General features: G+C 46.7%; 1 protein-coding gene across 4 annotated transcripts in view; it reads left to right on the forward strand.

Annotated features, from left to right (window-relative positions):
- Positions 1 to 14,965, forward strand: part of LOC147610415 (ran-binding protein M homolog) — a 93,559-nt gene that overhangs the window by 44,313 nt on the left and 34,281 nt on the right. For all 4 annotated transcript variants that reach the window (XM_086786642.1, XM_086786645.1, XM_086786643.1 and 1 more), the window contains 2 exons: positions 914 to 1,082; positions 1,205 to 1,273. In XM_086786642.1, the coding sequence (XP_086642768.1) occupies positions 914 to 1,082; positions 1,205 to 1,273 (238 nt within the window). The remainder of the gene's footprint in view (positions 1 to 913; positions 1,083 to 1,204; positions 1,274 to 14,965) is intronic.

Consider the following 14,965-nt stretch of genomic DNA (forward strand, 5'->3'; position numbering starts at 1 on the left):
TTGACCAATAGAAATCACACACACACACACACACACACACACACACACACACATTACACTAATGACACGTAGCATACTTATCCTATCTTCTCATAAGAGGGTTTTCACACCTTAAGGGGTTGTTCACACACATTGAGCTCCGAATTCTAACATGTATCTGTATGTGTGACCAATTCCTAAAAGGGTAAGTGTGCTAGTAGTGTGTGAACACTCACTTATGAGTGGATACGATAAGTTAGGCATGTGTTATTTATCTACTGTGTATGTGTGATTTCTATGGGTCAAAAGATAACTGGTGCTTTGCACGTAGTAGAAATCATTTTGGATGATCTGCTCTCTCCTTCATCTTGCAGCAAAGAAATCATCTAGTATGGAATGGGCTCCCTTGGGTCTTTATGAAGGGGAATCTACACCATGTCCACACGAGGACTTTAAAGATGAAAACTGAGAGCATGCTACTGAGAGCATGCTGTGCCACATAATGATAAGCCAATTCCCTAAGACAGTAAGGCTGGACAATCTACTAGTCATGCATGAAGCTTACTTTTGACCCTTTTAAAATTCAATGTAATATTTTCTTGTTTTATGCCAGCAGCTTCTAAATTAAATTTATTACTTTATTTCTATCCTACTTCTTTTCTTAGTACTACCTTGCTGCACATGGGCATGCCTGTGTACATAAATCTGCATCTATTCTTGGGCATTTAGGTTGTGAGTAGGGGTGTCATAGCAATTAATCTATGCTATGCATGATGAAGTTGATGCTGCAAAGCTTTGTGAGTGAATACTGATGAAGTCAAGCTCATTTCCTTCTTGTTTTTTAGAGTTTAATCCATACATGCTAATTGTGTTTGTTTTTTTTGGCATTATGATGTCTCTTACATGATTTTCTTGTGTCATGTTGCAATTTTAGTGTCGTACGCACGTACTTGTTGCACTATGGGTATCAAGACACACTCCTAGCATTTGATTCTGCGAGTGGGAATATGGTTCCTCCAGTCATTTTTATGGCACATGAAAATGGTGACAAAATGGTGGATGAAGAATGCTATGCCCTTGATCGCCGGAGAAAGTTAAGACAGGTATTTCTTCATTGAAGCGAACACCTTTAAGGCTTAATCAGGTTTACTCTTAAATTGAAGCAGTACTATGGTGTTATTCAGCCAACTGATTTAGCTCTTTCTTTTGATTGCAAACTCAAAAGCTTATAAGGAATGGTGATATTGATGGTGTCTTTGCCAAACTACATGACTGGTATCCACAACTATTACAGGTTGGTTATATGAATGCCACCTTGACGTAATGGTCTTTTGTGCATGGTGGATAAAAAATAGCGGTGCAGCAATCAATTTTTAATGGCAAACTATAATTTTATATTTATTTTTCAACAAAAAGACAAAACTATAAAATACAGCTTTTTGGATTTTGTAGCCTTTTCAATGTGCCACACTGGCCACCAGCCTGTCACACTATGTTGCAAGTGGATTGCTGACTGTTGATGGCCAACTAGTTGCCCTCAGCATTGAGCCACTGTGTGCTAGTAGATGTACGAAAGGATGGCCTTTCATGGGCACTAGCTGTCTGGAATTTGCTGCCAAAATGTCGAGGGTATGTGCACTCAACATCCTCTGGGCGGCAATGAGCTGTCATCCCCCTGAAGAAGCTGAAGCTGGCTCCAAATTTTGCTCACTAGCCAAAGAAGGGGATGCTGTCTGGTCAGGATGCTCCTTCTCTAATATCCCATCGAAGCTGTGTGAGGGGCTTGTCCGATGGCCACAGCCTGTTTGCTCTCTCCAATCTGCTATGAAGCCTGATAGAAAAGGTGAGTAAGGCGGATTTGTCATTTGCGCCATGAACTGCCAGGGGTATATCGTGCTTTGTGAACACTCCCAGCCACTGCGGCGGATGAGGGTCCGGTATCAGGGCCAGCCACTCTTGGGGGATGGTGGAGTCGATGTCAAGGATCTCCCTGTCGCGCAAGGTTGTTAGAGGCATCAGAGGCGTTTGGTACGAGGCGGGTATGGTACGCGCCTCGAACGACTCGTATTATATATATATATATATATATATATATATATATATATATATATATATATATATATATATATATATATATATATATAGTGATAGATAGATATAATATATATAGTGAAAGTTGAGAGAGAGAGAAAGAAAGAAAGAAAGAAAAATATATTAACGTCTACGAGAGGCCAAAGTCGGTCTATGAGACAAAAAAAATAATACAACTGTGTTCTTCCGGTCATCGGAAGAAAAGAAACAAAAGAAAAAGTGTGCATGTGTCTGGATACAACTGTGAATCATCATGGATCGGTGGAGCCCATATACAAACAATATAAGGGGGGTGGGGATGTGGATGGAGTGCTAAGGTAAGATGCATCTCTATATGCTGAAGGGGTAGTACAAGCATGCTATGCAGATCTATGTCTGACTCCATCCAGTGCCATAAGAGGGATATAAGATATCATACATCGCCGATGCTGAGGCTGTGAATGGCATGAACATGTACCCTGAGTCTGAATGAAAGCGAGCTAGCCTCTCCTGTGTCTCCATCTGGTGTCTCATTCGGATAGCTGCTATCTCTCGGTGACTGAGTCGGGGTGCTCTATGTCCAGTCTGTCTAGGTCTCCTCCTGGCTCTCAATTCCTCTGCTCTCTGTGCGGTCACCCCACGTGGTACATCAGCTGGCACTGGCATAGCTCTCTAGAAGAAATCTGTGAGCTGGGGCTGTCTCCCACCCCTAGTGGGAGCGGGTGTCTGGAGGAGTCTCTCTCGAGAACTATGAAGCTCTAGTAGTAGTCTGCCAAGCTGTCGCTGGTCCGAGGCCTCCATCAACTGATGTAGTGAAGAGTGCTCCTCAAACAATCCTGCATATCTATCTCTGACCCCCTGGTGGGCTCTACATCTACATACAAAGTGATCCTCAGTCTCCACCTCCTCGCGGCACAATCTGCATATCTGCTCAGCTCTGGGATACTCTCAGTTTTGGTCTCATAGGCCATCATGGCCTCTTAGAGACGTTAATATATCATTTCATTTCATTTCATTTCTCTCTCTTGGACAGTGCTGTATGCTCTGCATCTACATACAAAGTGCTCCTCGCTCTCTATCTCCTCCCGACAGAGTTTGCATATCCTCTCAATGCGGGGGAGGCGTGATGCTCGACTGGCCTCTATCTCAAGCTGATGTGATGATACTCTAAGCTGACCAATGGCCACTCTGACCCTGTGTGGCATGTATGTATCCATGTATCTAGGTCTCTGTATGAATCCATCCGCTGAGATACGCATAAACTGATCTTTGTAGTATAGCATCTTCGGTGGTAGAGGTTGACTGGGTGTAATCCGAGTCTCTTGAGTGTATCGCTGCCATAAATCCTGCCGAAGGACTCTGTTCCTCTCACTATGAGAGAGTTGGATGTGTGGTGCATGTATATCATACTGGAAAGATGGTAGGTGATCTATGTTGAGACCATGCTAAGTGAGCCAGTGTATCATCTGTGAATACCATGCTCTCCTATCTCCACTCTCTGTGAGCTGCCTGGACGCCTCAAAAGCTCTATGTGAGAGTCGATCTGATGGCATATCTCTGATCCTCTGTATGAAGTAGATCGTCTGGAAGAGGGCCTCTACTAGCATAGGAGGTGCAACAAACTCCGCCCGGACAATGTCATGCGGGACGGAGGGTTTGCTGCGGATCATCCTTGAGAGCATGAGAATCCGAGGCCATGTGGAGGTGGCGAGCCCAGGCGCCCATATTGGTATAGTGTACATCAAAGCAGGGGTGACTAGTGTGTCAAACAACCACCCCTTCGTGCGGGGCTCCTGGAAGTGTGCCTGGTGACACTGTCTCTCTAGCATGGCCAAAGCTGCATACCTCGTGTGAGTCTATCCCTGGCTGCCTGTGCCATAGTAAATCTTCTTGGCAGAGTCGCAAATGTAATCTCCAAGTACACATATAAGTCTACCACCTCTACTTGTCCTCTTGCTAGTGTGAAGATGGCCTGAACCGGCCCTGAGGTGTGGAAAATCATGACCTTGGTTTTCCCAAGGTTCACTATAAGTCCCCTCTGTGTGCAGAAGTCATCGAGTGCATGGAGATGATGTTGTAGTCCCATCCGCGACTCAGAGACCAAAATAATATCATCTACATGTAGCATAATGTGGACTGTGGTATCTGAGATGTCTACCCCGTCTCCACCACCGTGAACAATGAAGTCAGCCACCTCATCAATGTATAGCCCAAATAGTGTAGGAGAGAGTGGGCATCCTTGCTTCACACCTATGGTGCTAGCAATAACATCAGATAGCCCCCCGGGGCATTGTATGCGCTTGAGGACCTGCTCATATAAAGCATAGATGTCCCAAACCATCTCTGATGGGATCCCCAATGACTGGAGGCGCTGGAAGAGTCTCTCTCGTGGCACCGTGTAAAATGCTTTGCGGAAATCCACAAAGGAGCAGTATAATCTCCTCTCCCATGCCCAAGCGTGATCAATCATACATCTCAGAGTGAATATATGGTCAATAGTGGAGAAAGCTCGTTGGAATCCAGCCTGTCCTGGTGCTCTCAGTCCCTCCTTCTTTGCATATGAGCTCAACTCTGCCTGGAGCACTGTGCCATAAAGTTTGGCCAATGTATGACCAATCATGATAGTCATGTAGTTGCTGGGGTCTTGCATGTCTCCCGCTTTGTGGAGAGGCACGATGGTGTGCATAGTCCACTCAGCTGTAGGCCCTCCACTAGTGTCCTATTAAAGAGGTGAGCAACAAAGGGTGCCAGTGTGTCAGCTGCATAAATAAGATGCTCACTCTATATATCTGTGTTGTCAGCCGATCTCCCATGCTGTAACCGGCGGATAGCTTTCTCTACCATCGAGGCGATAAAGAAAGTAGAGGTGGTAGGGCGGGGCTCCTGTGGCTGTGGTATGGGCGGTTGTTGAGGGATATGGTAGAGGCTCTTTGCATATGTGTGCCATGTGTGTGGATCCTCAATCGGGGTACGAGGACGAGGCGCTCTCATCCTGCGCCATGCAATTTCTGTATCTCTGCTCATGAGTAGGTGGTATATATCCCAGTACTGTGCCTCCTCATATGCACGCCTCTTACGGTATGTGAGGGTCCTTATCTGTTGGCTCGCCTGTCTCTGTGTAATGGTACCCAATGGTCTCTGGGTACGGAGGTGTCTATATAGCTCTCTGCACTCATCATCACACCACCGATTCTGGGGCATGCTCCCAGATCTATCTGTGTGTGCAATGTGTGTTTGAAGGGGGAAGCTGCGGGTGGCGGCCGTATGTAGTAGAGATGACAGCTGAGTGGTGAGTGTGTCTAGAGGTGACAGGGGTTCCATCTGGAGTAGCCTGTCATATACACGACGCTCATATATGTCTGCCAGGTCAGGGGTGAAGTAGAAAGTGGTATGCGATGCCTGTAACTCGCGGCGGGGTGCCCGGGGGACTAGGGCCTTTGACACACTTGTTGATACCATCAATGCATATTAAAACATTTAAACATGGCCACAGCCTTAACACATATCCATCATCACTTTGCATAAAACGTAAAGCTGGACAAAACATCCACAAATGCTGAAAATGGAGCTTGCACGTGTGACACTGCATAGAGGCCGGAATGGGCCGACCCCCCCCTTGGAGTATTTTATTACCCAAGGAGAATAATATCATGTACAAGCTTTGAGGGCCTTACTCTCCCCACGGGAGATGCCGGATTATCCATATACAAATGCCATAACACAGCCCAACACAAGGCTACCAAGCCGGAACATAGGCTGTAGAAATGCCAAGCCAACAATATAATCCATATACCTCCGTGTGGGTACTGATTCTTCCCCAAAAACCACGGGTCTTCATGCAATAGAGCTGGTACAGCAGGTACAACTCTCCATTCAGCCGGTACAGTAGGTACAATGGTTGGTACAGCCGGTACAGTGGCTGGTACAGCCGGTACGGTGGCTGGTACAGCAGGTACAGCAAGTACAGTGGCTGGTACAGCCGGTACGGTAGGTACAGCAAGTACAAATGCTGGTACAACACATACAATGGCTAGAAATCATAATAAATGATTGAATACCCTTGCCTTCAGTATTTCTTCGCGATGGAAGCCTCCAAAACAGTCCCATACAGCCGGTATTCTTCATGGGCAGCCTTCAAGTGAGAGAGAAAGAGAGTAGCCGTCATTAGGGAAGCCTTCAACGGTGGTAGAGGCTAGTGTGCACCAAGAGCCCCTCCCTTAACGAAGAGAGAGGGCTCCAATTTATAGATTTGGGCCTCCCATGAGCTAAAATGGCAAGAGAAGGCTACGATGACAAGTGGAGAGCCACACAATAGCTGAAGTGACAAGTGTGAGGCCACTTGTCTCACTTTGATCCACTTTATAACAAGTGTCAGGCCACTTGTCTCACTTTGGTCCACTTTCTTGCCACATGTCCCAATCTAAGAGATGGGTCCTTCCATAATCTTTACCTCTAAAAATATCCCAACTGGTAGACATTCTGTCATAGGCACTTTGCCAACTCTTGGTATCTGCTCAATTCCAGATGTAATGACGCGAACAGAATTTCCATCGGAGTCGGGCCAAAAATAGCAACTCTCCTAAATTTTAGGAGTCTGGTCCTTTGTATTCTAGGATAATCTCCCATTCCCAAAGCTTGTACTTTCCAAATATTTAAACATCCTGGAGTCCACCAGACCCCTTTCAGACTGTGACATGTCCAGGCTGGTGACATCCTCCCCAACTTCTTAAAAGTTGTCCGCAACTTTAAGCTTCAAGCCATATATTCAAGATATAATCATGTCCCATCGATTGGGCGAGACGAGACAGTCTCAAAAATCCAATATAACTGAAGAATCCATGTCCCAAAGAAATGGGGGAGACTAAATAAGTCTCCATAATACCAATATCAAAATCATGTCCCAAGATAAATGGGCGAGACAAAAACAGTCCGATAAGTCTAGATATCATAATCATGTCCCAAGATAAATGGGCGAGACAAATCAGTCCCATAAGCCAGATATCATAATCCATGTCCCAAGATAAATGGGCGAGACAAATCAGTCCCATAAGCCAGATATCATAATCCATGTCCCAAGTAAATGGGCGAGACAAAACAGTCCCATAAGTCCAGATATCATAATCCATGTCCCAAGTAAATGGGCGAGACAAAATAAGTGTCCTGCCATCAAGACATCGGTCCACATGACCCTTGGCATAGACATAAGTCCCGTCATGTCCACTTTACCACTTGCACTCCGTGTTGGTACTCTGACCACACACCTTGGATGAGAGGTGGGCTTACAAGAGACACACAATGAGCCGGAACGGCCGACCCCTCCCTTGAGTAAATTGTATTACTATTGGATTCAATACATAGCTTCACGGGCATCCATTGCCAAATCCTCCATGCCAATGCATATGAAATTCAGCATTTAGAAAACAATGGTATGTCGATGTAGATCACCAAGGAGCTGCCTTGACGCCCGGCCCGACTTCAGTGCCCATATTCTCTACCATTGGCTCTATGTTCTACCAAGCAAGGTAGCAACATCTTGAAGAGCACTTAGAACAAGAGAAATACTACACAGGGCGGCTAAACAAGGAGTCCTGAAAACAATCACTCGCAGGCATAGATAACCTGGTGTTCCATACGCATTTCTGCTACACATAGTTTATAGGCATTTCGGCCACCAACTCACACTACCCTCTCAAGTGCCCATGTTCCCTTCCATCTGCTCTCTATTGTTCCACCCACACATGGTAGAAACAATCTTCAAGAGAGCACGTAGGACAAGAGAACACTACACAGGGTATGTTGTGCTTGTCATCACCCTTTGAAGTGCCCATGTTCCCTTCCATCTGCTCTCTATTGTTCCACCCTCATATGGTAGAAACAATCTTCAAGAGAGCACGTAGGACAAGAGAACACTACACAGGGTATGTGAATCATGAGTTTCATAAGTCCAATGCATCCCAAATAAAGGGAGCCAAAAGGAATAATCCATCCCAGTAAAAGGGAGTCATAAACATAATCCATAAACCTGAGGATGGATCCAAATCCCTAGAAAAGAAGTCCAAGAATCCATAGACCTGTATACCATAATCCTTGTATACCATAACTCTTACCACATACTCCGTGCTAACCACACACCTTGGAGTAGAGGTGGACTTTATCCATAAAAGCATCATATCCATGAGATAACCAAAGATTTCTTCTATATAAACTCGGACAGATTCGTCCATAGAAATTGCCTGTTAAGCCCAATATCTATATAAATCTCGTCCAAGAAAGAAATCTCCATAGATATATTCCATCCCAATAAAGGGAGCCATGAAAAGAATTCATCCCATTAAAGGGAGCCATAAACAATGTTTCCCTGAAACCATCTCAAGGCAAACAACAACACCTTTCTCCTTGCATAGCTATACAAGGGTTAGTGAACATCAAAAACACTTCATAGCAAAAGCACTAACTTTGCAAACTCAAAGTATACTTAGCTTTTCTTTTCCAGGTTGGTCATGAAGCCAGAAGAAATATCTCGTCACCATATCCTTAAGATATCCTAAGATATATCTCCATATAGCTTACTTGTAAGCTTGATAATATAATCCACAATATCCATATGGAAAGAGTGCTAAACGTGTGCACATAAAGCCAACTCCATACTTCCAAGATAAATTTTGTGACTTCATAAATCCTTAGACCAAGCTGTCTATTGCTCATGCTCTTGCTTCATGGGCTCTGAAGTGGCTGGCCATGCTTAATAGCAATGATGGTAAGTGTGGTCCCCACTCCAGATCTTTTCTCTTCCTTATTGATAGAAGGAAGCCTCCGCTTCCAAGAAAGCCTATGCTCTGATACCAATGTAACTCGCGGCGGGGTGCTCGGGGGACTAGGGCCTTTGACACACTTGTTGATACCATCAATGCATATTAAAACATTTAAACATGGCCACAGCCTTAACACATATCCATCATCACTTTGCATAAAACGTAAAGCTGGACAAAACATCCACAAATGCTGAAAATGGAGCTTGCACGTGTGACACTGCATAGAGGCCGGAATGGGCCGACCCCCCCCTTGGAGTATTTTATTACCCAAGGAGAATAATATCATGTACAAGCTTTGAGGGCCTTACTCTCCCCACGGGAGATGCCGGATTATCCATATACAAATGCCATAACACAGCCCAACACAAGGCTACCAAGCCGGAACATAGGCTGTAGAAATGCCGAGCCAACAATATAATCCATATACCTCCGTGTGGGTACTGATTCTTCCCCAAAAACCACGGGTCTTCATGCAATAGAGCTGGTACAGCAGGTACAACTCTCCATTCAGCCGGTACAGTAGGTACAATGGTTGGTACAGCCGGTACAGTGGCTGGTATAGCAGGTACAGTGGCTGGTACAGCCGGTACGGTGGCTGGTACAGCAGGTACAGCAAGTACAGAAGCTGGTACAGCAACTACAGTGGCTGGTACAGCAAGTACAGTGGCTGGTACAGCCGGTACGGTAGGTACAACAAGTACAAATGCTGGTACAACACATACAATGGCTAGAAATCATAATAAATGATTGAATACCCTTGCCTTCAGTATTTCTTCGCGATGGAAGCCTCCAAAACAGTCCCATACAGCCGGTATTCTTCATGGGCAGCCTTCAAGTGAGAGAGAAAGAGAGTAGCTGTCATTAGGGAAGCCTTCAACGGTGGTAGAGGCTAGTGTGCACCAAGAGAGCCTCCCTTAACGAAGAGAGAGGGCTCCAATTTATAGATTTGGGCCTCCCATGAGCTAAAATGGCAAGAGAAGGCTACGATGACAAGTGGAGAGCCACACAATAGCTGAAGTGACAAGTGTGAGGCCACTTGTCTCACTTTGATCCACTTTATAACAAGTGTCAGGCCACTTGTCTCACTTTGGTCCACTTTCTTGCCACATGTCCCAATCTAAGAGATGGGTCCTTCCATAATCTTTACCTCTAAAAATATCCCAACTGGTAGACATTCTGTCATAGGCACTTTGCCAACTCTTGGTATCTGCTCAATTCCAGATGTAATGACGCGAACAGAATTTCCATCGGAGTCGGGCCAAAAATAGCAACTCTCCTAAATTTTAGGAGTCTGGTCCTTTGTATTCTAGGATAATCCCCCATTCCCAAAGCTTGTACTTTCCAAATATTTAAACATCCTGGAGTCCACTAGACCCCTTTCAGACTGTGACATGTCCAGGCTGGTGACAATGCCTGTGTGGGTTGTGTGGGTGTTGGTGTGGAGCTCGCCAGTGACAGCAAGAGGTACGTGTGATCCGCACCAATAGGACAGGGGGGGATGGTGAAAGATGTCACTACGTGTGTAGTCCACTGTGCTACCTCCCCTGATCGTGGAAAGCATGTCAGTGCTCCTGAATCCGGCCACTGTCTCATCCCGTTATAAATAACGAGATAGTGTCGGGCTCCCAACTCAAGTAAGTGATGACCAGATCTGGTGTTATCCGGCCCCATGTCCTCTGACACCCTACAAGCTCCCGTGTGCTCGATCTCTAGTGTGTGCATCACCTCGGGGTGCTCGAAATCATAAATGTCGCACTGTCGGCTCTGTGTCCGTGCATTGAAGTCCCCCATAAGGAGGACTTCCCCCAGGTTGGAGTAGTGTATGATCTCATTTGAAAGGGGTGCATATGGTGACTCTCCCAATGGCCCTGTGTCCTCCTCCTCCTCTCTACTCTCCTCCTCTGCTATCATGGCATATCTCGATCCTCTAGGAGAGAAGTAGCATAGAGCAATGTATAACACCCTGTCTGCTGAGAGTTGCAGTCCGATCCACATGTATCTAGCCTCCTGGTCACGTGCCACCACCCATAGGCGCTCATGTAGCTCTCGCCTGAAGAGTACTGCTATACCTCAAGATCCTCGATGTGTTTTGCCGTGTGGTCCCCTTGTGTGTAGACTCCCACTGATAACCCTCTACTTTGGGTAGCCCCCTCTCTGGGCTCTGGTGCGTCTCTGTAAGTAGTATGATGTCCCGTCCCTCCATGACCTCCTCCATCCTCTCAGGATGTGTCCAAAGTGCTCCATTGCAGTTCCAAATTGCTGTGTGTATCTGTAAATCTGGATCCTCCATAGCCGATGTCCCATAGGCCGCCTGGCGCTAATCGGTGGCCTTCCCATCGATGATGACACGGCCATCGTGATAGAATGCTCTCTTGCCCTCTTTTCGGGCCTGTAGGACTCTCGGCATGCATGTTTTCTTGTGTTCTATCTGCATCCTCATAAGGTCGTCATCCAAATAGATGGGATCTCCCTGTAATCCTCGTAGAATCACCCTCTTCCTCATGAAGGTGGCCCTCTCCATCTCTCCTGCAAACTGTAGGATGAGGGCTCGCTTGTGTGTTGAGTCTTTCCCGGCTCTCCATGCTTTGGTGAAGGGGAGAGGGTCCTCTTCCTTGTAGCCGAGCTTCGTGCATAGAAGCTTTCCATCTTTCTCGGGAGTGGAGTCGGGTGTCTCGGCTATACCTGTGAGTCGAATGTTGAGGCGGCGGGCCTGCCTCATCTTTTCCTCTTCAATGGTGGTGTGAATGATTTGGTGTTCTTCCCTCCTCCCTCACTTCTTTACGGATGTTCTTCTTCACCACTTCAACCCATCCTGATTGCTTGGCTCCGAGTTTCCCCTCCATGTCCTTTGTGATCTCCTTGGATATCTCTTCTTTGATGGCTGTGAGAGTGAAACCTGCCCACCGAAACGGTGTTTTACCCAAATGTAAAGTGAGGTAAAAAAAAAGGGCGGAAGGTTTTTTTTTTGCAAATGCGATTTTTGCCATCGTTTCCGTTCTTGTTTGCTGCCCATTTGCCACTTCACGCATTCGACGCTTCTTCTCGGCCGCAACCTGTTGCTCCGCCTCTTCTCCTCGTCCACTCCTCCTTTTCGCTCCTTCACTTCTTCCCCTCCACGCCTCCTCTTCCTCTTCCCTTTTCCTCTTTCTCTCTTCTCCTTCATGGTCCACCCCTCCTCTTCCCTCCTTCTCTTTCCTCCTCCTCTTTCACTACTACAGAGACCACTTCTTGAGCACCTCCCGACCACGATACTTGGAGGTCCACTTATCACATGGAGCCAGAGTAGCCATTGGGCGACTAAGGGTCTCATCACACCAACTAGAGATCGAGACTGGGAGAGCAGCACACATCCGTCGAGCAGAGCGCATTTGCAGATTATGCCAGACGGGGGTAGAGACAGAGGAGCATTTTGTTTGCCAGTGTAGTGCTTTGCAGGAGATCAGGGCATGCTATCTTGAGGTTTTTAGAGGGACCACATCACTTAGACAGATCTGGGAGAGATCGGACCAGAGACAGCTAGGCAGACTACTACTAGCACTACAGAGACACAGGGAGATCTTACTTCAGACACCCGCACATCATAGCGGAGGAAGACAGTCCCAGTTGACTGACTTCTTCCAGAGATTGGCACCAGTAGCCGAGCCACACACATTGGGAGTGACATCTTAGCGAGCGGAGGAGATTCGAGCTAGGCGACGACCCAGACTAGCCGGCTACCAGACACCACGGCTACACCACAGAGAGATCGCGGCCATCCGGTCTCGACACCAGCAGGAGGTCGAGGAGCAGCTGGCACATTTTCGCTCTGATCCAGGACGCATGTTCTAGACATTTACAGCATCCTCAGTCAAATCTGATGTATGACATATTGTACCCAGACTATGGGACTGGATGGAGTTAGGAGTAGATAACATATCATACTTGTATCACCCCTTCAGCATATAGAGATGCATTAGTAGCCCTAGTACTCCATCCACACCCTCTCGTTTGTACACCACCATTGAGTCCCCTATGGTCGTGTTGTCATACTTATACATTTTATTCTCACTCCACATTTTCCTCTTGATGACTGGAGGAACATCATTGTACTACTTGTTTGTCTCATAGGCCAATTTTGGCCTTTTGCAGACGTCAATATATCTTTCTTTCTTTCTTTTCTTTCTTTCTCCTTTTCTTCTCACCTCCCTCTTCCCTTCCAACTTGTTTCTTTCCTCCTCTCTTCCTCTCCTTTTCTTTCCCAAATTTTGAAAATACCAAAAAACCTACTCCCAAAATCATGAATTTCATACCCACTAGTCCCAAAAAATGTATCTTCATCTTTTTGTTGGCTATGTTATAAATTTGGTATGTGTATATGAGAAGTGTCATTTCGAAACCTTTGCGTTTCGTCCAAAACAAACGAAATGAAACCTTCGAAACGACGAAACGGATGAAACGTTTCATGTTACCATGGCTCCAACCAGTACCATAATGGGGGTGTAATATGTGATACATAGGCGATGGCGAGGCAAAAATCTATTGGAGCATGATCTTCGGGTGTGAGTGTAAGAGAGCTAGCCGCTCCTGGATATGGTGTTGATGTTGAGCTTGTATCTCTGTGATCTCCCTTTGATGTAGTTTGGGAGTCTGGTAGCCTGGTGCTCTCGGTCTCCATCTAGCTCGGAGGTCCGTAGCGCGTTGAAGTGTAACCCCCTCCTGTGTCAGGGTAGGCATTGGGAGAGATCTCTAGAAGAAATCAGTGAGCTGGAGGTGTCGCCCACCTCTCCCTGTGGTAGGAGTCCGTAGCAGTGCCTCTCTGTGGCGCTGTGTCTCTAGCAAGAATTGGCCAAATCTGCGTTGGTCTATGGATTCCATGATACGATGTCATCTACATAAAGTAGTAGGGGGTTCAATGTGCCTGCCAGTGTGGGACCAACCTCACCTGAGGTCTCATCAATGTAGTGGCCAAAAAGAGTGGGTGATAGAGGGCAGCCCTGTTTCACCCCAATAGTGCTGGAAATCTCTTGCGATATAGCTCTTGGGGCTCTTCCTCGTCTGGTGACGGACTCATTGAGGGCGATGATGCTCCAAACCATGTTAGATGGGACTCCTATCTCCTGTAGATGCTGTAGGAGGCGGGCATGGGGTACAATATCAAAAGCTGTGGAAATGTACAAAGCAGCTGTAAATCCTTTGATGTCGTGATCCACCCTCCTCGATGATGGCACGGAGGGTGAACGTGTGATCAAGTGTAGAGTAGCTCCTCCGAAAGCCTGCCTGTCCTAAGGCTTTGCATTCGTGTCTCTCTGCAAATGAACTGAGCTCCACCTCTAGCACCGATCCATAGGGTTTGGCCAATGTGTGGCCAATGATGATGGTTCTGGAATAATTGGGAGTAAGTGGATCTTCAGCTTGAGGATGGGGGTGAATGGTGTTAGTGGGCCAAGAGGGTGGAAATTCTTCACAAAGGGCTCTACTGAACATGTAAGCTACTAGGGACACGAGGGTATTGTCGACATGTAAAATGCACTCAGCAGTGAGTCCCTCATGATCATGGGCCCGCCCGTTACGTAGTTTGCGGATGGCCTTGATGACCATGCCCTTTGTGAAAAGGTGGAGGTGGTGGGGTGGGGATCTGTGGTAGGGCTAGAGGCGGCTGGTGAGGGATATGATAACAGTGTGCATAGGAGTGCCATGTGTGCAGGCACGTGATAGGGGTGGGGGGCGATTTCTTGTAGGCCTCTTTGTTGTTCAGCCCTAAGAAGAGTTGGTATAAGTCATCCTCTTTCCGAGTGTAGAACTCCCATTTCTAGCGTTGAGTGAGGCGTTGAGAAATCCATTGTGCTTGGTGCTTTGTGATTTGCCCAATCTGTACCTCATGCTTAAGATGGGAGCATGTGGCTTGGGCCTTGGCATTCATCATCATACCAACAGTTTTGGGGTATGGAATTGCAAGGTAGCTAGACCGTCGTGTGCAGACGAAAGAAGTGGTGGTACATGTGTGGAGTACGTTTGTGAGCTGTGATGTGAGGGCGGATGGGGGGACAATAGGATCCATATCTTAGAGTTGGCGGTAGATGTGGTCGGCGTAAACAGGGTCAATCTCGTGATCAAAATGGACTTGG

This window comes from Cibotium barometz, chromosome 49 (assembly GCF_041138505.1).
Source record: "Cibotium barometz isolate CiBa-2024 chromosome 49, ASM4113850v1, whole genome shotgun sequence".
In the NCBI taxonomy this organism is placed as follows: Eukaryota; Viridiplantae; Streptophyta; class Polypodiopsida; order Cyatheales; family Cibotiaceae; genus Cibotium; species Cibotium barometz.